Below are 23788 nucleotides of genomic sequence, written 5' to 3' on the forward strand. Positions count from 1 at the left end.
TACTGTCATGGCTTTATAGCCGACCTTAAACCGTAAACATGTTTTATGTGAATGAATGGAAGGAAAGAAACTTCATATAATATCTGAATTATTATTGTTATTAAAACATTACCTTTCGAATTACAGTGGTACCTCGAGATACGAAATTAATCCGTTCCGAGACGGCCTTCGTATTATGAGTTTTTCGTATCTTGGAACACATTTTACATGTAAAATGGCTAATCCGTTCCAAGCCCTCCAAAAACACCCCAGTAAATTATATTTCCAGGCCTAAAACACATGTTCTAGGGTTACGACGGAAGAAATATGTCTCCAAAAAGGCAAAATACTGTACATACTTGAGTAATATTCAACTGTATGTAATGTTCAACCCCATTTTTACTGCATATATTAGGACTTTAGCATATGTCCCCTAGCAATAAGCCTAGCCTATGTTAGCGGTTGCTACTGTAGCCTAGTCTATGATTCTGACATCTAAACCTAAGAGCTAAAAGCTTAGAATATGCCAATAAAATGTATAAATAATCAGTATGTACTCATTTCAAATAATTTCTCTTCTTTATTCTATCTTTACCTAATGGAGATACCGAGTTACTGACAGCTGTAATGAAACATACGTAATACGTAACGTAATAATAAAACAGAAGAATTCTAAAAAAAATACCTATTTGTTGGCAGACTGATTTATTTTATATTTTCTGATATCTAATTCACAATTTTTTTATTAAATGTATTGCATGTACTCATTTCAAATAATTATTAAGTAACCATTAGCTATAATAAACAAACAAAAAAAAAAGCTTCCAAACGTCTGTTTACATCCAGCATTTACTAGTATCGAACGATCGCCAAGCAATCACTTTTACACAGTAAGCCATAAATTTTCATTATCTCTCTTCAACTACTGAAACTACCAAACAGTATGATAACCATTCATTTCTATTCTTTATTCTATCTTAACCTAATGTTTTTTTTTTATTAAATGTACTGCATGAATAAGTTTTTCAGTTTACAGCAACCTTTCACCAATAGAATACTTAAAGCACAAGGGGTAGATGCTGAGCAATAGGAGAGCAGGACCTTATGGGGTGACTAGCATCAGGAACCAATGGGAGAGCGGGAGGATGGTGGCGAGTTTACTCAGTTGGCGGCGCGGGAGTTTTAAAATAGTTCTCGGTGGTCCGGGCAAATCTCGGGACTTTACAGCAACAACCTTTCGTATCTTGAAAACTTTTCGTATGTAAAGCAGTAAAATTTGTCACATTGGCTTTCGTATCTCGAGTTTTTCGTAAGTAGAGCCTTTCGTATCTCGAGGTACTACTGTACTTTTGTGTAATTGTTTTTTTAATGTCTTTTAACGTTTTAGAGTTCCATGGTTTTTACATTTTCAAATGTTCTTTGAGCATTGCCTTCAAACTGTATTCTGAAGTCAATTTGAAAATTTTTACTTATATTTCTCTGAAATTTCATTACTTGTAAGTGTGGATGGATAAGTTTGTTAGGTGTATTTCAATCATGTGGACAAGGGAAGAAATGGAAGTGCACACTTTCCAGAGACCTTGGACACCAACAATTAAGTAACCATCCTTGAGGAGAGTGATGGATTTGATTGAATGCCCCGCTTACCTGGCGGGCAAGAATCTCTGGAGAAATGGAGCTGTTCATCAGAGTGAGATCCTGCTGAATGAAGGAGAACGAGGAAGGATCGTCAGGAGATACAGATGATCGAGTTTTTTCATAACCAGCAATAGCAGCAGCAGTTTGGTCTTGAATTTTGTTGAAACACTCATGATAATACTGCATCTCCACAAAAAACTGTGAAGGATAAAAATTATTTGGCCATCAAATTTAAAGGATTAACAACTCCCTAGACTACCGGCAATCATAATACGTACATATCAAATTTAAAGAATTAACAACTCCCTAAACTATCTGTAATCACAACAAAACCAAGAGTAACATATAAATTACAGTTTATAACAATCTGCAAGATCTGCATTTCTGGTTACTCTATGTTCTTTAAGAGATGATTCCTTTTTATTGGCTGCTATAAATTGTTTATCATGACTGCTGCGTAAGCTTTTATTCTGAAGTCAAATAACTGCACTTTTATGTTGCATCTGAAGGCACAGAAGAACTGATACCAGAGATAATATAAAATAAAGCACTATACTATTATGTTACAGAGAAAATATTTGAAATCTGGCAAATATTACTATGTAAATCAAATGACATCAAATTTTAAAAAAATATACTGAAGTCCTTCAATTGCAAATATAAGAATACAAAGACTGAACGCAAAGCAAAAAATCAAGAGAATTGGCAAGTAAGAGATTGAGAAAAGCTTCTTGTTGAGGTTAAAAGGACATGGCAGTTTATACTTTAAAACCAAAAGAGGAAAAAGTTGACAAAGTTACTATGAATGCATTAAATGCATGTGGAACTATATATATATATATATATATATATATATATATATATATTTTTCCCATCTGTCCATCCGCCTGTAGTGGTCACGCATGGTAACACTGCGCCCCGGGCTTTAAATAGTTACGCTATGTGTAAGTTTTAGGTAAATAAAAGGACAGGGTGTACATTTGCAACTGAAAAGTGTTTTAATAATTTGTTGTATGTGAATTACACCGTTAATATTCGAAATAGGATATTATTTAAAGCCCGGAATGCGGTGTTACCATGCGCAAACACACAGATGGATGGACAGATGGAAAAAACAGAGCATAGGTTCAGAACTAGGCTGATTAATTAAACACCTTTTAAACCTCTACCTCCACTACCACACCAAGTCACATCTCTGTTAGTTCCTTTCATGACTCGTGGAGAGTGGTAAAAAATCATAAGAGTAAGGACTATGTTGGACAACATACAGAATTACTCAACCAACTGCCTGCTATAGTGAATTTCTTTAAATAATGCTATACCATGTGCTCTTTAACATCATCAAAGTCAAAATAAACTTACTGGAAGATCTCCCCAATCATTTAAAGTTGCTATTATATGGTGTACAGTGTTGAGGATTGCTGGATAATGGGATGTGAGAGGATCTTGTGTTTCACTCTTCATTACTTGTAGTACTCGAACACGAAAATCATCTAAGAGCTCCAATTGAAGCTCCAAGAACTGTAATCTGTGAAAACAATATGACCTGTTTTTATCTAGTATATTATTAATACCTTGGAAAGGTTAATGTCTAAACTGCTTTTATGTGGCACATTGCAATATCTCTTATGCCTCCAGTTTCATTGATTTCTGCCTTTCACTTTGACCCTGTTCCCTTCAATTTGATCTTTCTCTGAATTTTACTCATCAGTTAAAAATGAATGTTATTTTTTCTTCCCCTCTCACCTCCTTTCAATTCATTAACAAGTACTAGTAATATATTGGTATATGTTATAAATGCTAAATCATTAACAGAAATACCCATAAAGTGCAGTTACAAAACAAAAATAGCTCTGTATACATTCTTCTGGAACTTGCTTGCGTGCATCACACAGCACACAACTACCTTGTCCAAGAATTCTGTTAATCCCAAGTCAGATTACACTATGTATATAATACTCCTAATAAAAATTGCTGAGACCACAAAAAATATAAGTAACAACTTTATGAGTACCCTGAAAACTGATCTTCAATAACTTAATGGAAAAATTAAATTATTTAAAAAGACACTGATTTCAGATCTGCAACAGTCTACATTAAATTACTTTCAGTTGCAATAACTAGCTCCGAGAGCTGAAAGAAGCAGAGCGCAACAAATCCACGGAAACCGAGGCTGAATACGCAGAGCAATCATCAACTCCGGAGGAGGTCGGCTGAGAAGCGACACCCACCAACCTAAGGTCCTGGAGGACCCTCTACACCCCCCCCTCCGCTGATTGGGAACGGTCGTCAGCGACAACCTGAGCAAGAGGAGCACCCAACTACTGGGGGCCCCACGTGAGGGGGAGGAAGGGACTGATGGGGTGACGATCATGTGACCAGCGTATCCCCGCGAATAAAGGATCACGAGGAAAACGCAGGCATAGCCTATGTAGGCAAACCGACATAACATCCAACATATACATAGACAAAATAAAATCAATTACTTAAAGCTAAAAGAAAATTATGCTTTAACACGGGGGGGGTATGAAAATAAAATCTCGTAAAATATAAAACCGCTATGAAGGCCACCCGATAACGGTGGGCGCAAAAGGGGAAATCCTACTTGCCTACTGACAAAACGATAAGAAACGGCAGGCAGGCGAAAAGAAAAAAGGGAAAAATATCTGAATGAAATATACCAAACTTAAAAATAAAAGGGATAACGGTGGATATACGGCGAAGCACGTAACAAAGAAACGTGCTCGAATGAAGACCCCCGTGAAAAACATGAAAATAATGAAAATAACAAAAACATAAACGAAAATAGGATCGACTTAAAACTGCCACCCAAGACAAATAAAATATGTATACTGAAATATTACATGTTACAAGCAGGAAGGAAGCCCACTCGAAACCGGTACAATACAAGGGTACGCCGTAATGGCGACTCGCCGCCGCCCGCTACGGTAAAGTGACGCCTAACAAAACCCTAAATAAAGGCAAAACAAAAGGCAAATTCACTCCCTAAATATTGAAAAAAGCAGAACCAGTACTTAACTTGGGTGAAGAGGCAGATTGACGATCCATAACGAGGAATAACACAAAAGAATGAAAAAGAACAGATAGCTTTATACGAGCGTGCAAACACGAGATGGCTATCGAAAAGTATGATGTCACAGACGCCTTCAACGGGGTAGCTAGGTGTGACCTATGGGTCGGCTCCCCGTATTTAGGGTCTTTTGATGAGGAAAAGGCTAATTGGAGGGGTTGCTGTGGTAGTGTTTAACACTCGCCCCAGTTTTATACCGACACCTTTTGTATAGGTGAGCGAGTCAGAGGCTTCTGACATGTCCAATTTAGCAGTTCTCTGGTATTATAGTAATATTTTACTAAAAATAGTGCTAAAGGAGACATATTTCACTGGGCGACACGGCTTCCTCGCCCAGAAATAGATTTTTCCTACGTCAAAATCCCTTTTAGTTCATTCTTAACTCACCTGTGCCCTGGCTGAGGCAGCCTCTTGTAACGATCAGTAATTCCTTGTAAAAGCAGAATTAGTTGCTCTCCACAATGTGCAGCTTCACCACTCTCCAAAGATAACCAAGCTCCCTGATCAGACACTAATTCATCCATTAATTCCAATGCAACTGCAAAGATAAGAGATTCATATTTACATAAGAATTAGAAAAAGCAATTCATAGTTATCCTTGTCTACATTCTATCAACCTACCATTAAACAGATCAGAATAAAATTTTACCATCACACAGGTTTGGGACAATATATACTATATGCAGCTGCATATACACATACATGCATAACATATTTAAAGATTTTCATCACTATCATACTGTATATTAAAATTAAAGGAAATCTCTTACATAAAACTATGTTAGGAATTTATATATAAACTGCAAGATCCTGAAATTTCAGAAAAAAATTTAAGTAACAGTCTCATCACATTTTGCTGTAATCCTAATTTTGGCAATTAAAATATGAGCAAACGACTAATGAGAAAACAGTGAGTGATCTTAAAAGATACAAAATTTGTAATAAATGTATTTGACTTCTAATGATACCCACAAAAATGATATTTTTATGATAAAATTAAGTTTTATATATATGTACTTGCTAATTACTCAGCTATGGTTCCCTAACCTACGGCAGCTTAAAAATTTAAAATGCACACTTTGGCACTTCTTTCGTTTGTGTGGGTGCACAAGTCCCGCCCACTATCCAGCATTTAGGGAATCAAACTAGCAAAGAGCTTAATTCGTTTTGTGCTATAATATCCCTGTGAGGGTAGGAGGATGGGCTCTGATCATGTAATTACTTAGTAAGTGTATATAAAACTTAATCATAATGTTATTTTTATAAAAGTAATTACATAGTTGATTCCACATTGACAGGTGGTAAAAGCATGGACATATTCTACTCCAAAGCATTATGTAAGTAATGAATTTGGAATAAAAAGATTGTCAGCATTAAATAAATGCTTATTTCTGTACCTGTTGACAGAGCTGCAGGTGGTTAGTAGTACTGCCTCTGGTTGGCACTTATCTCGACTTGCAACGGGTCTGGTAGTAGTGGAGCCAAGGGTCACCCCTAAATTAGTGGGAACTTTGCAGTGGAGGAAGTGCACCATGTGCTGACAAAGTTTAAAAGTTTGCACTTGCCCTGGTCATATACCAGAAAACAAATGAACACTATCACCTACACCATAGAATAAAAAAACACCACTATCCAAACCCTTAAAAAACAATATAGAACTGGTAAGTATTCCAAGTACAAAGCATCCCCCAGGCTTCCCATAACCTCAAACCTTGATTCAAGGCAAGCGGATAGTAGAGGAACAGTCATGGATAAAGGTCTTAAGAGTGTTGCAATTTTCAACCGCTGTTTCTATATCTTCAAAGTAGTGCGAAGCAAAGATCAACTTGCATCTGCAAAAGGTTGACTGCAAGATCAACAAAAGATAAATTATGTTTGAAGGCTAGGGAAGTAGCTAGTAACCAAACTTAGTGAGCTTTTACCGCCAATAAAGCAAGGGAGTACTCTCCAATCTGAGAGTGGGCTTCTAAAATCAGCTCCCTCAGTGAAAATGAGATGGCATTTTTGGAAAGGGGACGAACTTGCTTTAATCTTCTCTGTCCTGTGAAGATAATAACTTAATGACCTTACTGGACATAGGAGCCTCTCTTCTTCCTCTGGCCCTAAAATCTCCATGAGAATTTTAATAACAAAGGAACGAGGCCAAGGATGGGAAGGACTCTTGTTCTTCCCCAAAAAATTAAGTAACAGAGAACAAACTGCGTCACCTTGTGCGAATCCTACCCTCTTGTCCATAGCCTGTAACTCACTGATATATTTAGCTGTAGACAAGGCTACCAAAAAATAGTGTTTTCTTGGTGAGATTTCTAAAGGAGGCATTTTGGAGAGGTTTGAATTGAGAAGTCGAGAGCCATTTCAGTACAATGTCCGCGTTCCATGCGACACTCTTAGAACATTCTTGCTTTGACATGTCAAAAGATTTGATGAGGTCACTGATGTCCTGATTACAGTAATAACTTTATCTTAATCTCAAATATTAATAATAACTATAACAATAATAATAATATAACTGTAATTACAAAATTCATGATAGTATTTTAAAGAAATAAAGGGAAAGAAGAGAGAACTATGTAGTACATATGTACGGACTCCCATATTTTTACGAACCATTTATTTCTTTTCTTATGGGTAATGTATAAAGCTAAATTTTAAATGAAATTACAATAACTTTAATTTCATTTAAAAGTTAGCTTAATATTTAGGGTGCATGATTACAGTCATATTTAGTGTTCAAACTCTAGAAACAAGCATTTATTAGCAATTTTAGAGACCATGCCAAACTTATGCGAAACTTCCCTTTGCGTAAGGGGGTATGGAACCTAACCTCGCACAAGTTTGGGGTATTACTGTAGTGGACAAATCCATTCCTCTATGTTTGAAGACAGAGCTAAGCATCGACCTATACCCTTGAATGGTAGAGATAGACAATTTCTTGACACACCTGCATCTTGCAATTGCCTGTCAGGGCCAGAGCGAACAACCTTCGATAGAATCTGTTGAAGTGGGGTGTCTGAGCAAAGACCGTTTTTGAGGGGAGTAACCTTGGATAATCCACTAACAGGTGAACTAGATCTGGAAACCATTCCTTGTTTGGCCAGAAGGGGGTGATCAAAGTCATAAAGGTGCCCTGATGTGTTGACAATTTGTTGAGGACCTCCCTGATCATCCTAAAAGGAGGAAAGGCGTAAACATCTAAAACTATCCAGTTCTGAAGCATGACATCTATCACCCATGCTCAGGGATCTGGAACACAGGAGCAGAAGAGAGGAAGTCTGTGGTTCCTGGATGTGGCAAAAAGATCTATGGTCATTTTCCCCATAACCTCCATAGATTGTTGCTAACAAAAGGATCCAGAGTCCATTTGGTTGGAAGGACCAGAATTGTGAGGCTCCGTTCGTCCAAAATAACATTCATCCTTCCCTGAATGAACCTAGTGGAAAGCAAAACCTGATTCTCTTCTGCCAACAGAAGGAGAACCCTTGCTGTCTCATACAGAGAGAAGTATGCCCCCCTGTTTGCAAATGAAAGACAGGGCCATCATGTTGTGTACATGAACTACATTTTTCCTGCAGACTAGGTTTGAGAAAGTCTGAAGACCCAAGAAAACTGCTCTCAATTCCTATATGTTAATGTGAGCCTTTTGTTGTTCTGCTGTCCAAATAACGGAGACCTCTTGACTGTCCAGAAGAGCACCCCAGCCTAGGTCAGAGGCATCTGAATAAAGGTGAAAGTCTGCATTCATAGGAAGAAGTGACTTCCCCTCAAGGAGTCTTTCATACAACCTCCACCGATCCTCTTTGATCTCCGATGTTATCAGGAAGATGAAGGAGTTTAGTTGAGTCTTCCTGCACCAATTCGCCTTCAGGAATAATTGCAGGGGTCTCTACATAGTTTACCTAACGTCACAAATTGTTCCACTGACACTAAGGTTCCCAGGAGACTCATCCACTGAACTGCCAAACATGATGGGAGAGCAAGGAACTGATGGACAGTCTGCAAGCAACTGTCGATTCTTTTGGGCGACAGAAAAGTCTGTGAATCCAGAATCATCCCTAAATAGGGAATCTTCTGAGTCAGTGTTAAAAGGGACTTCTTGTTGACCAAGATGCCCAGGTCTTGTCTCAGGTGTAGAGTTCTCTTCAAGTCCATGTACTTATCTTCAGGTGAAGAGCAGAGAAGCCAACAGTCTAGATACAAATTGATGTTGATCCCCAGAAGGTAAACCCAGTTCCCAAGAGGGCCGAGAATTCTGGTGAAAACTTGTGGTGCCATTGAGAAACCGAAGCTTAGGTTTTGTTTGTTTGTTTGTATGGTGTTTTTACGTTGCATGGAACCAGTGGTTATTCAGCAACGGGACCAACGGCTTTACGTGACTTCCGAACCACGTCGAGAGTGAATTTCTACCACCAGAAATACACATCTCTCACTCTTCGATGGAATGGCTGAGAATCGAACCCGCGACCACCGAGGTAGGACGCCAGCACCATACCAACACGCCACTGAGGAGTAGGGCCCGAAACTGTATGACTACCTTGAAAGACAAAAGGCAGAGACTTCCTTGGGTCTGGATGGACAGATAAATGGAAGTTTGCATCTTGCATATCCCACGAGATCATCCAGTCCCCCTGCTGGACTAAAGACATGACTGATCGAACCATCTCCATATGAAACTTTGTCTTAAGGACAAATGCATTCAGGGCACTTACATCCAAAACGGGCATCCATTACCGCAGGGCCTTCAGGACCACAAAAAGGCAGTTGTAAAAATGTACTGAGTGGATGTCTAAGACCTCTTCAACTGCTCCCTTGAGGAGAAGAGAATGCATTTCCTGTGAAAGTGCCCCAAACTTTGCTGAACCTTCTGAGTATGCTGTCAAGGTGATCAGTGACATAGCTAATGGAGGAGCTTTTAGGAAGGGAATAATGTAGCCTTCCTTGAGGACCTTTATCACCCAAGGTTCTGCTCCTCTTTGTGCACACTCCTTCCAAAAAAGTAGGAGTCTCGCCCCTACTGGCGGAGGACTAAGTTTTCACTTTCACTTTTTGGAATTAGGTTTGAAAGATTACTTCCTAATGGACTTCATAAGAGGTCGCAGGTTGGATCTGGGCCTTGATTGTGTCCTCTGTTTTCCCCCCACAAAAGGGCTGTGTATGCAAGGGAGAAAACAACCAAGTCAAATGCACAGGCGCTTTTGGACGTCTGGTGGACTAAGCTAACAGATCTGTCATAGATCTCTTTTGCAAGTCTGAAAGGATCTCCTTTACCGTAACTTGCGGAGAGATGCATCTTATCCAAAGGGGCATTAAAAAAAAAAAAAAAAAAAAAAAAAAAAAAAATTCTGTGTCGAAGAAACCCATTTTGAAGTAAAAAAGCACCAGAGCGCCCTCTTTTTCAACACTCCCTTTGAAAAGAGAGGCGAGGTCCAATGAGCCATCTCTTACAGCCCTGTCGGTACAGTAATACCCCAAACTTAAGCGATTCGATTTGCACAAATTCACAATGGCACAAACTTTTCATTGGAACCAAACTAATTATCATATGCGAGTTCTTCACAATAGCGCGAACATTTGCGAATCCTCCAGAAACACTGCAAAACCCTGTAAAAGTGTTTATGTTTAATTTATTATGTAAATTTTAAAGTTTTAATGCTTTTCTGTATAAAATATTTATTAAAAATGTATTATTTTTATTTTTTTACATGCATAAATATGATACAAAGGTAATTACAGCATCTACAGTTAGTACATGTAGTACACATTCATTTTTATAAGATGTGATACCCACTCACAAAGTTACTGCACTTTTCAAAGATGATATCCCTTCAGAAACTTTAATTTCTGAAGTACGTAGTAATATACTACAATTAGTATAAGTTTTCTTGCTTTTAAGTGTAACATCAGTACAGAGATTTTGTGTATGCTATTTATATTTTTGAAAATAATACAAAGGCAGTATGTAATTCCGTGTTTGTCACTATATAAGAATGCCATTATCAACCAGTAAAACATATAAGAGACATAACAGAGTTGTCGTTCTGTGAAAATTTCTTTCTTAACCTCGGAGAAAAGCGCTGGTACAATCTGTATGTACTATGTTATGTAAATACAGCACATAGAGTTAATGTACTTTCAGAAGATGTGATCCCATTCACACTTTTTAAAGATGATACCCCTCCAGAGTTTTACCTCACATGACGTAAATATCTCTCTCTCTCTCTCTCTCTCTCTCTCTCTCTCTCTCTCTCTCTCTCTCTCTCTCTCTCTCTCTCTCTCTCTCTCTCTCTCTCATTATCATGAAAAGGATTAATAGCAAACATCAATAATTGCAGTGTGCAAAGTCAAATAAAAAACAAATATAAAATATATAAAGGATTATGATATATATTATCAATTATTTCAACAAGGGTATCGGAAATAAATCCAAATTTACGGTCGAACCATGATTCAAGCCCGGCAATGGTGTGTATGGAGGAATCATGGGAACCTGAATTAGGTGGTTGTAAAGTAGGACGACTCAGGATGTGAAGAGGAGTAACAGATTTATCTCCCACTAAGATAAGCAAAGGAGTAGAAGCTGTATTTTCAACTCTAAGGGGTGCCTTCCTCTTTCTATCTCTTTTGAGTTTATCTAGATGAGATTTCAGTCTTCCATTTCTTATCCTCCCAATCTTGACACTCTGGGTAAGTATTATCCATACTACATTCCTGTCCCCTACATTGAATACATTTATAGCGTGAGAATCGACATTTATAGTGTGAGAATCGTAAGTAAACTTTGATACCCTAGTTTTATAACCCTCAGAATAGAAATGAACACTAGATGAGCTAGTATTTGAAATTGTAATTTTAAGAAACAACAACAAATTTGGACACTTCAGCAAGTATCAGCAAACTACCATCCTAAAACCAATAAAAATCTAGTAAAACTTCTGATGTTACTCAGAACCTGCAGGAAACGAATTGAGTTCTTTGCCAGTTTGTTTCCCCAAGTCCTGGATAATGGACGGGACCTGCACACCTACGCACAAATGATAGCACACAAATGAAAGATGTGCCACAGCGCAAATTTTGAATTTTTAAGCTGCCATAGGTTAGGGAACCATAGCTATACTTAAAGTATTACTACTTGGTAAGTTACTTCTTTAAAAATTTAATTCTAAACATAAGTAAAATAAGATATTTGCTAATCATCATTAACAAAAAAGAAACTAAAATGACTTACATTTCCTTTCTATGTGAATCCATCGGGCAAAATTTTTTGCTTGAGTCAAAACAGACAAAACTGAAGGCTGAGATGCAGGGTATCCATAAGCTTCACACAATTCTCTTTCAAAATTGAGGGTCTCTTGAATGGTGCAGCAAAATGTGTCATCGTCATACTGCACTTCCGGAAGATCAGAGGCTAATTTTAGCACTACCAAGCGAACTAACCCTCTCATAAATTCCACCTATAATAAAATACCAGAAATAAAGATTTAGGCATTTTGTCTAGATAATAGTTACAGAGATGAAACAAAATTAATCTGGTTTCAACAAAAATATATATTTAACTCTTGTACATAATTAAATGAACAACATATTAGTCTCACTACAATTACCATATCAAGTTCTTAAAATAATAAATGTACTATATATATTTTTGTTATCACATGTTCGTACCATATTTCTGCACTAATTTCTTTGTGGTCTATGTTCTCTACATTTCCATATCTGTAATCTCCTTTCCTCAAGACAATATTATTAAGAACCTTGCAACATGTAAGAATTAAATCCACCTACTATTGCAGAAATTCTATTCAGCATTAAAATCTTACTCTATGACCTTACATATCTCTTAATTAAAACTATTCCATCACAAACAGAATCATAAAATACATTAAAATAGATTTTAGCTATGAATGCATATTGGCATAGTTTCTTTTAGCTCTTTGAAATCCCCCAAATACTGACTTTCTTGATGTTTAAATTTACTCCATATATTAAATTCTTTAATGCAGTATTTTGCTAAAATCTACCCGACCTTCCTTTTCCAGACAATAAAAATTAGTTTATAATGAATCATGAATTGATTCTCTCTGTAATTTGTGCTGCAACATATTTACATAGATAAATGTATATCTGAAAATTATTTCTGTTTTTCTACAAGGCACTAGTTTTTATGTAAATGATTAATACCAAAAACAAATACAATTAAGATTAACGCCAACAGTTACAAACCTTAACAATGCGGTCTGGTTAACAATCTGAAACAGTGCAAGTGGAGTACATGTAATGGTTAACTCCAAATACGAGTCTTGAAGAAAATCTTTCTTGGGAAATTCCAAAGAAAATCTTTCTTGGGAAATTCCTAATCCTTCATTTCCTGCTCCAAAGCATCAAGGAATGTTTGGATCCCCTATAAAAACGCTAAAAACAACCTATTTTGTTAGTTAAAACATAAGAAAAACCACTAAAAATTTTCATACTTGGTTTTTTTAATAGTTTTATCATAAAAAGTGCATTTTATGATGAAATTGATAACAAAAACCAGGAATTTGTGGATATTTCTCATAGAAAAATACCGCGAATAATGCAGGGAAACGTTCCCGAGAGAAATCCGCGAATGTGTGAGTCCGCGAATCCGGAGAACGCGAATACGGGGGGTCCGCTGTACACTTTTTTGTGTAAATGCATCTTTTACTTTCAAGCAGGCTGTCTTGCATTCAGTGAACTATACATTTACAGGTATTATCTGAAGGACCTACAGATAGGAGAAACTCTTACAAGTGGTAACTTTAACCCTAGGACACTTACTCTTATGGTATTATTTATTTAAGATGAGTCATCCTTCTGTATACATACACTAACAATTAGTTTCCATAATTGTGGATCCAGTACCTAGTCTGAACACCTTGTAACTACTTAATTTATAGCTGTGAAAATAGTTACAGTAATATCTGTTTACTATTACATAACTATGAAGTGCATCACAAAAGGAGTCTCTAACACTTGGGGTCTAATTCAATGCACTCATTTGTGAAGAGCTGTATGGGGTATGGTATATTTTATTGTAATATCCTATGTCTGAGCTATGAATTTTTCTATAGCAGGCAACTTAAAGCCAAAGCTCATGTTAAAATCTAACTTTTTCATGTTGAATAAGGGGATTAACATGGTCTCAGTAGCTTTGCTAACAAGGTTCCAGAGATGCACTTCACTTTATTCATACATGAACATCACTTACCGAGGTTCTCAACAAAAAATGATATTTTTATAGTAACATAAGGTTTTGTATATACTTACCCAGTAATTATATAGCTTAGAGCTTCTACCTACGGCAGCCCAACAATTGAAAATTCGCGCTAGTGCTAGTTCCGGTTACGGTGTGGTTAGAATGTCCCGCCCACTATCGGGAGTATGTATACGTAGGTAACAACCTGGCAAAGAGCTTCAATTTGTTTTCCACTCTAAAGTCCATGCATGGGGAGGTGGGTGGGCTCTGAACCTATAATTACTGGGTAAGTATATACAAAACCTTATTTTACTATAAAAATATAATTTTTGTATATGGGACTTACCCAGTAATTATATAGCTGATTACACATTTAACAGGGGGTGGAAACCATGGACAAACTCTATCACAATACATTACATACAGTGTAATGAAGCTGAAATAAAAAATGCCAACATCAGATAATATGCTTGTTGTTTCCTTATCTGGCAAGTGAGCACTGCTGATAATAACTGCTTCTGGTCGGTGCTCCACTTGACCCGTAGAGTACGTGGCTGGCTAGCCCAAAGTCGCCTCTACAAAGGAGGAGCTTTGGAGTCAGGAAGTACAACCGTGTCTCTCAAAGCTAAATAGGTTGCCCTTGCCCTGGGTGAAGACCAGAATCCAATAACACAAAACCTTACACCACACCATACCCATAAAAAACCATCACAACCCAACCATTAAAAAGAAACTGGTGGGCACTCTAGCCACAAATGTGAACCAGGCTTCCTGACAAATATCGAACCTTATTCAAGGTGAAAATAAGTAAAGGGAAGTTAGATTCCCTATACATCCTCTCCCAACACCATGCCATCCACTGAAATCAGTCCTAAAGTCTTACAGTTCTCGAATACTGTCTCCACATCCTTAAGGCTGTGTGAGGCAAATATTGATTTACACTTTCAGAAGGTTGCTTGCACAATTTTTTCCATGACATGTTATATCAAAATGCGAGGGACATAGCCAACGCTCTCACTTCATGAACTTTGACTTTCAAAGAGACGAAATTTTCCTCTTGGATTTTAGCATGTGCTTCTGAAATTACGTCTCTCAGGAAAAATGATAAAGCATTCTTGGATGGCGGGCAAGACGGATTCCTGACCGAACACCAAAGGAGGTCCAAAGTTCCTCTAACCTTCTCTGTTATTTGTAGGTAATATTTTAAGGCTCTGACTGGGCATAGCCGCCTTTCTCTTCATTTGGTCCGAGAATATCCGTCAGATTCTTAATACTGAACGCTCGCAGCCACAGATTTGATGGTTCCTCATTTTTTGTCAGAAAACCCAAAGAGAAGGAACACACTGCGTCTCCGTGAAAATCTGACCCTTTTATCTATTGCTCGAATTTCATTAACCCCGCTTTGCTGTGGCTACAGCCACTAAGAAAATGGTTTTCCTCGTTAGGTCCCTGAGAGAGGAAGACTGGGTGGGTTTGAAAGGAGGTCCTGAAATCCACTTCAATACCACATCTAAATTCCATCAAATGCTATCATATCTTATTTGTTTTGCAACGTCCATAGATTTAATCAGGTCACTTAAATCTTGGTTTGAAGACGAAGTCCTCTATGCTTAAAGACTGAACTAAGCATAGCTCTATAGCCTTTGATTGTAGATGTTGCAAACTTCCTAGATTTTCTCAAGTAAAGAAGGAAGTCAGCAATCTGAGTTATAGTGGTTATGGAAGAGGACACTTTCGTTCTGATACACCACTCTCTGAAGGTTGACCACTTATATTAATATGGCAATTTGTCGAAAATTGCATTTTTCCTAACTATACAAACCTGAGGTCCTTTAACAATAGGAAGGTAACTAGCAGCAGCTGGAACGGAACGGTCGTAAGCTTCGAACAAGGGAGTTCGGTAGTTAACTGCTTGTCCGACAGTGTGCACGCAGCGTGACTGGGAGGTGAAGAATCACTTTTGCTTTAGGCCCAGGAAAAAATGCGGAGTGAGGGGTGGCATGAGGTGGGACTAGTATATGTAAAGGACCTCAGGTTTGTATAGTTAGGAAAAATGCAATTTTCGACAAATTGCCATTTGTTCCGATACGTAATACAAACCTTTCAGTCCTTTAACAATAGAAAGACTCACTTCTTGGTGGGAGGAATCTGAGTCTTAAGAACAGACTGGTGTTCGCCCAACCTTGGAATCCCTCCCTGGTCATAAGAGCAGAGGGAGGGATCCTAGCCTCTGCCCAATTGATCGGGGTATGTACCACAGGATCAATGGTCAGACTTCTGGACCCAAGTAATAAGAGGGAGGCAAGCGTACCTCTTAAAACTAGCAAGCAAGAACTTGCTCCTGTTGCAAGAGGCAACATTAAGTTATGGGTTTGTCTCTTGTTGGCTTCCACTTCCCCTTCCCTTGTTGGGGGAAGTGGTGGATATTCACTCCTATCCCTAATGAAAGGGATAGGATGGGGCTCGGTCGAGTAGCTTACCTGCATCTTGTCCTTTTCCAGCGGGATGACGACCGTGTCCCTCTCCCCACAGGTAGAGGGGAGAAAAAGATGGGGAAGAGAAGCCAGTCACACTCATTCACTCATCCATTCTTACAGTCACACCAGGACTCGATGCTGTTCTGCCTGCGAGGGTGCTGGGTAAGCTACACAAGGTGTTGAGCATCCACCACGGGTCCCAAGGAAAAAGTATCCAAGGACCTGTGGGCAATATCCCCAAGGTAGAAGGAGGTGAAGGTGGTCTGGTTGGCCCAGACCCCTGCCTTCAGGACCTGCGCCACGGAGAAGTTCTTGCGGAACGCAAGGGAAGGACCAATGCCTCTGACTTCGTGGGCTCTCGGACGAAGGGTACAGATGTCGTCGCTACCATCAGCTTCGTATGCCCTCCTGATTACCTCACGTGGCCAGAAAGAGTGTTCTTGGATACTTCTTTCTTGGTCACCCCGGTGCTGACGAAGAGGCAGTCGGACACTCCAGGCCATGAGGTTGCCAGCGTTCTCTTCAGATAGCCGTCATAGCGCCCTCACAGGACAAAGCAGCATCTCATCCGTATCATTGTCGGTGAAATCCAATAGGGAGGGGATTGTGAAAGACTCGAACCTGTCGTCAGGGATCGACGGATTCTGAGTCTTAGCTACGAAGTTCGGGACGAAATCGAGCGTTACAGATCCCCATCCCCTGGAATGTCTAACGTCGAAGGAAAGACCATGAAGTTCCCCTACTCTCTCCGCCGATGCCAGGGCCAGCAAGAAGAGGGTCTTGAGGGTCACATCCCTGTCTGAAGACTCTTGGAGTGGCTCGAAGGGTCTTCGAGTCAAACTCCTAAAGACGAGAGTCACATCCCACCCCGGGGGCCTGAGTTCCCTGGGTGGGCAAGACCTTTCAAAGCTCCTCATAAGCAAGGAGATCTCGAACGAGTCCGAGATATCCAATCCCCTCAGTTTCAGAACCAGTGCCAGGGCAGCTCTATATCCTTTGACTGTGGGGACAGAGAGGAGCTTTTCTCGGCGAAGAAAAACGAGGAAATCCGCTACCTGCTGAAGAGTGGCTCTGAGAGGAGATAGACCCTGTCTACGACACCAACCACAGAAGACGGCCCACTTTCCCTGGTACACAGCTGCAGAGGACTGTCTGACGTCTCCACCCATCTCTGTTGCTGCTTTGCAAGAAAAGCCTCTCGCTCGCAAGAGATGGTGGATAACAGCCAGCCGTGAAGATGTAGAGACTGGACTGCCCGGTGGTACCATTTTATGTGTGGCTGGACGAGGAGGTTGTGCCAAGAGGGATTCTCTCTCGGTGCTTCCGCAAGCAGAGCCAGCAGGTCCGGATACCAAACGGCCTGGGGCCATTTGGGAGCCACCAGGATCATCCTGAGATTCAGGGTGGCCAGCACTCGGCTGATCACCTTGTGAATCAGGCTGAACGGGGTAAAGGCGTAGGTGAAGAGGTTGTCTCATGGGTGTTGGAGAGTGTCCTCTGCAGCTGCCCATGGGTCCGGCACGGCTGAATAGAAAACTTGGAGTTTTCTGTTGTGCCGGGTGGCGAACAGATCCACTACTGGACGCCCCCACAGGTTGAACAGCCTTTCCGCCACATCCTGGTGTAGGGACCATTCGGACCCTATCACCTGATCCCGACGGCTGAGCTGCTGCTAATACATTCCTTTTGCCCCTGGAATGTAGCGGGCTGACAGCTCTACCGAGTGAGCCAAGGCCCACTCGTGCACCTGCACCGTCAACTGGTGCAACGGGAGGGACACTAGGCCCCCCCGTTTTTTGACGTATGCCACTACTGTGGTGTTGTCGTACATCAACACCACCGAATGTCCCATCAAGCGGTCCTGGAACTCTTGGAGAGTGAGAAACGCTCCCTTGAGCCCCAGAACGTTTATGTGAAGGTGCTTGTCGAGATGGTCCCACACTCCTGCAGTCAGCAACTCCTCCAGGTGTGCGCCCCATCCCTCGGTGGATGCCTCTAGGAACAGCAACATCTCCGGGGGGGAGTGCGGAGAGGCACTGCTCTTAAGAGGTTCCTGTCGTCCAGCCACAATGCTAGGTCCTGCCTCACCTCCTCCGTGAGGGACACGGGGAAGTACGGAGGATCCTCTGCCTGTGACCAACTCTCCTTTAGTCTCCACTGAAGAGACCACAAGTGAAGACGCCCGTGGGGGACTAACTTCTCGAGTGACGACAGGTGGCCGATCACGACTTGCCATTGCTGAGCCGACTGTTCCTGCCGAGACAGGAACCGGTCAGCTGCCTCCCTAAATCTGCTGATCCGCGAGTCTGCAGGGAAGACTCGCCCTGCTACCGTGTCGATCAGCATACCCAGGTACTTCATCCTCTGCTTGGGTTCGAGATCGGACTTTTCGAAGTTCACCACGATCCCCAGATCGCGGCAGAATTCTAGAAGTCGATCCCTGTCCCGTAGCAACTGCGAGCGAGAGCTCGCCAGGACTAACCAGTCGTTGAGATACCTCAGAAGACGTATCCCGGACGAGTGGGCCCAAGCAGACACCAGAGTGAACACTCGCATGAACACCTGTGGGGCAGTTGAGAGACCGAAGCAAAGTGCCCTGAATTGGTACACCGTCCTGTCGAGGATGAAGCGTAGGTACTTCCTGGAGGATTGATGGACGGGTATCTGGAAATATGCGTCCTTCAAATCCACTGAAAGCATGAAATCGTTCTCCCTGATGGAGTCGAGCATGGAACGTGCTGTCTCCATTGTGAACCGAGACTGGCGAATGAATCGGTTCAGGGGAGAGAGATCTATCACTGGGCGCCAGCCCCCCGAAGACTTTTCCACCAGGAAAAGGCGGCTGTAGAAGCCCGGTGACTCATCCCTGACGATCTCTACAGCTCCTTTGCTCAGCATGGTCTTGGTTTCCTGTTGAAGGGATACGTCCTTTGATTTCTGGAGCGTAGGTCTGGAAGGTGGACCGGTTGGCGGTGAGGGGTGGCCGAGATTCGAAGAGTAGTAGATATCCCTCCCAAAGGACGTCTACTATCCAGGTCTCAGCACCGTAGCGCTGCCATGTTGCCCAATGGCTCGCCAGGCAACCCCCCAACTTCCGGCAGCAGGTGAGGGGGAACGCCGTCCCTAGCGTTTCCCGCCTCTCTTCGACTTCTTCCCTGCCCCTCCTCGGTGAAAGGAAGGCTGGGAGGGGGGCTGATGATGACCTTCCCTGGCAGAAGTTGAAGGCAGAGTCTTTCCATGGGGCTTAGACGGGGCAACCGTCTTAGCAGCCGAGGAAGCGCTAGCCAAACTCTTAGGCTTGGCCGCAGTTGATCGAGGCTGCCCAGAAGCCTTCAAAACTGCCTGGTGTACCAGGCGGTCACTGTCATCAGTGCACCGCCTTTACACCGCAGTGTCCACCATCTCTCCTGAGAAGAGAGAGGAGGAACTCCACACAGGTCCGTTGCGAAGTCCCAATGGCGCTTCACGCCCGGCCGCCCTGGACACCTGGGTAAGGACTGCGTCCCTACGCCTAAGTATCAGGTTGACCCACAGGTTTGCCGTCTGGTGGGCGAGGTAGGAGATGGCCCTACCTCCAGCCTCCTGAAAGCCGAGTCCCCTTCAGGAGAAATATCCCTGGAGGAGGCTGCGACTTTGTCCAGCCAGGAGACTGCCTGGAAAGCCGCCACGGCGGTGGATTCCAGGGAATAGTGCCTCCTGCTGCGAGAACCAGAGGTTCTCCGACAGGAGCTGCTGCAGAGACACTCCCGGAGTTAGCCTGGCTAGCTCTGCGTTAACCTGTTTGGGCGGCATTGGGTCCTCGGATGGCACGTAGAACCTTCTCTGTCGCAGTAGAGGAGGAGAAAGTAGCTTGGACGACCTGCCAGACTTGAGCGAACCCTCTTGTCTGGCTGGTCTAGCACTGAGTCAGCCAGCTCCGATTGCGGCAGACCCACCGTCGATCTGGGTTCCTTTTTGGGTCCCCAGAACAACTCGAGCCGGGACGTGGGCTCAGAAGGTGGGAGCGGCGATCCTTCCCCGAGGTCGTTGTGCTGACGAATCAGCGCAATGACCTCTGCAAAGTTCCTCTGGATCTCCAGAGTGACCGCATCTTGAGGAGTAGGGCCGTCAAGCCCCTCCAACAAGAGCAACTCCCGAGACCCTCCTCCTTTAGAAGGAGGAACAGCGACAGACCCCTCTCTGTCTCCTCCTGCCACTTGCTCATACGCCCTGATCGATCCTAAGACCGTGCCTGGTACGTATGGCGTCGTGGTGAGATCGTAAGGGGCACGCCCCTCACGATCACTCCTTGTTGCCTCTCCCTTCCCGGTGAAGCCCAAGGAAGTTGAAGGCACAGGAGAGGAAGACCTGACACTCCCCCCTCGCTCACCGGCAGAACAGGTGTGCTTGGGGGGATGCAGGTGATCGCCAACCCGCGGTGGCGATCGAGCTGCAGGCCTGGTCGCGCCGTCTGGGTGGGGCGAGCGGCTGCGACGAGAACAGCGGCCCAGGTCCCGTGCGTCAGAGGAGCTGCTGCTGGTCCCCCTATCTGTCCAGTTCCAGTGGGAGCAGCGGTCAGGGGACCTGCAGAGACCACTGTCGCGGTGGGAGCGGTGCCTGTCCTCATGGCGCGTCAAACCGCTGGGACCAGCCGAGGCTGGTTCCTGCGATCAAGGGGACCTCTTGCCAGCCTCAACCCTGGCCGGTCTGGGACCGTTACGTCAACCCTGGTATCCAGCCGGTCGCTGCTAGAGCGGCCGCTGGCCTGGCGAAAGTCACCTGAGCAGCTCTTGCCAGCCTTTCGCTCCGCCTGCGGTCTGCACCGAGCGGACTCGGGCTGTCTGGACCTTGGCTGCACGGCCGCCCGGGGGCGACTGCACACTCGGTACCTCTCATGAACGAGAGGCCGAGCCGGAACCTGGTGTAGCGGCAGCGCCCCTAGCACCAGGCGAGGAAGTACCGGTGTTAGCCGGTCCCCCACCCCTCTGGTCCCCGCCTCCCCTCTCCTTCCTTGCTTGCAGGAAGAGACGGGTCCCGCTCCCGAAGGGGCAGGAGGACCAGCGGAAAGACCCCCCGTCCCACCGGAGTAGGACGGGCCCTTATAAGTTCCCGAAGGAGCCTTCTTAGGGGGGGAGGAGGCAGTCTCCTTCTTCCTCAGCTTGGGAGCCTTGGAAGTCGAAGGGGCAGAGGCCGGCGGCAGGCGAACAAAGAAGACGATGAAGACGACGATTGAAGACGACCTTCCCTGACAACCTTCCTTCTCTTCTTCTTCGTCAGCTCTCTCAGGACAGCCATCAAGTCCTCCATCCAGGGTGGAGCCGGGGGCTGCTGTTGCCGAAGCAACAGGGCCCAACTGCACCTGTCCGGAAGGACCAGCTGCTGAGGCAGCAACACCATGGGCTGGAACGACGTCGGCAGGCGGGTGCTGGAACAGCAGAGAACAACAGGAACAGCAAGGCAACAACGGAACAGCAGGAGCGGCAGGTACGGCAGGACAGTAGGTACTCCAGGAGACGGGGCAGCAGCCAGCGACATCCTGGGTACCGGCGGCAGGTCCAGGGGCAAGCTCTTGGGGCAGCGGAAGTCAGGGGCTGGCAGCGAGAAGAACCCTGGAGGAGGAGGCACGCCCCTCCTCGGCACGGCAGCGATCGGGCCCTGCACAGCGGCCGTTGGCGTTACCGACATCACGTGGGGTGTAAACCAAGTGAAGAGGGGCGGCGTACCCTGGAGTAGATATGGTAGTTGTAGTGGTGGTCACCACTCCATGAGTGACCGGCACGGCTGCCAGATGCTGGAGCAGCCCCTGGACACTCGGGGCGCCCTGCAGTCCCGAGAATCTAGTCCTCCATTTCTGATCACTCCAATCCTTGCATTCATTACACATCATGTTTATGCATACTTGCCCTCTACAATTAAGCAAAGAGAGTGAGTCATATGAAAAGTTTGTAATCCAGGTATTGCAGCCTTTACTGCAATACCGAAAACTAGAGCTAGTGTCAGACATGCCTAACTAGCTAACAATTCCACAATAATAACAAATTAAACAAGGAATACAAACAAAAAACTGTCAAAACAATGACAAAAGGCTACCATAAGCAAATACTTCACCAGCTCTGAGAAGACAAAGGAAATTTCAAAAACCAAACTGTTAGCATAATTGTTCCTCTTCCCTGCCACGTAAATGGGAGTAACTAGTCACTTATAAAAACAAAAGAATAGCTACTGAGAATTTGGAAAATTCAAGCTGCCTTTGAGTAGAAACTCTTGGCTAAGTAACTACTGGGTAGGTTACTTATATAAAACTTGGTAGTGTCTTGAAGGCACAAAAATTTAATTAACTGATTAAATGATTTAATATTAAATTATCTGGTGTCAACAACAGAGATCATTAACACCAAAAAATATGTTAGTAAAATCTATTTTTTGGAAGCTATATCATGGTAACAAAAACCATTATTATTATTATTATACGTAGTTTAACACAACCACTAACTTAATTTATTTAGCTCACCGGAATGGCCAGAAAAATGTTTTTAATAAAAATGTTCAGAATTTATTTATTACATCTCTTTACAAATTTTTTAATAGGGTTAATTAAAATGATAAGAGACCGACAATTTTTTTAACTGATTTGTTTCCAAAACTTAACATTCATTGTCAGTCATCTTTTGGGCATTCACAAAATAGATGTTTGATCTGTTAATCTTACTCTGTGGTCTGTCCATATGGGGACGGGATCACACGCGCTACTCATCATATATTCATAGGTAAAATGAGTGACCAACTCTTAGTCAAAATTATGTGCCTGTCCCTTTGATATGACGAAATCCGAAATCCATATTTTAACAGATTTTTTATCTGTTTTAATTTGTTACTATCTTGTCATGGTATCTTTGTTTCCCTCAATGCTTACATGGGCAAGACTCTAAAATATTTATATATTTGTATAACTTTTGAAGTAAAAGTTTTATCTGTTGTGCAAAGACATTTCTTGGTTTAGAATTCTACAGAAACTAAAAATCATAAATTTCTGCAAAGATAAACCCTGTACAACCTTAAATCATTTTACTAGCTGATCCTATTGCAATTCTAAAGTTAAAACTCAGGAATTGTTGGGAAAGGGATATTGGTATGTTTTGTTGGTTAATTTGGCGGCAAATCCCATGCCCAATGGAGACATAGACCCATCAATATATTTTGCATAGTCTGACCTATTCCACTAAGTCTTTTCAGCTAAGTCAACTGAGTACAGCGAGATATCTACTGAAGAAAAGGTTAAGTTGGTATTGGAGAAGTAAGTTGGCACATCACTTTCATTTAGGCAGCATAGATCATGCTCCAATACGTATTCCTTTATGTTTGTTCCTGGTGCGTCAGCAGGGTGACTGTTATCCCAAAGGGACTATGAGCATT

At 42.6% G+C, this 23788-nt stretch overlaps 1 protein-coding gene across 1 annotated transcript in view; it reads right to left on the reverse strand.

The window, feature by feature from the left end:
• The window catches only part of LOC135201026 (RAD50-interacting protein 1-like), a 153155-nt gene that overhangs the window by 23332 nt on the left and 106035 nt on the right, over positions 1-23788 (reverse strand). The window contains exons 8-11 of the mRNA XM_064229871.1: positions 11931-12156; positions 5096-5246; positions 2980-3145; positions 1627-1815 (exon numbers count right to left, since the gene is read on the reverse strand). Of these exons, the coding sequence (XP_064085941.1) occupies positions 1627-1815; positions 2980-3145; positions 5096-5246; positions 11931-12156 (732 nt within the window). The remainder of the gene's footprint in view (positions 1-1626; positions 1816-2979; positions 3146-5095; positions 5247-11930; positions 12157-23788) is intronic.

Source organism: Macrobrachium nipponense, chromosome 27 (genome assembly GCF_015104395.2).
Source record: "Macrobrachium nipponense isolate FS-2020 chromosome 27, ASM1510439v2, whole genome shotgun sequence".
NCBI lineage: Eukaryota > Metazoa > Arthropoda > Malacostraca > Decapoda > Palaemonidae > Macrobrachium > Macrobrachium nipponense.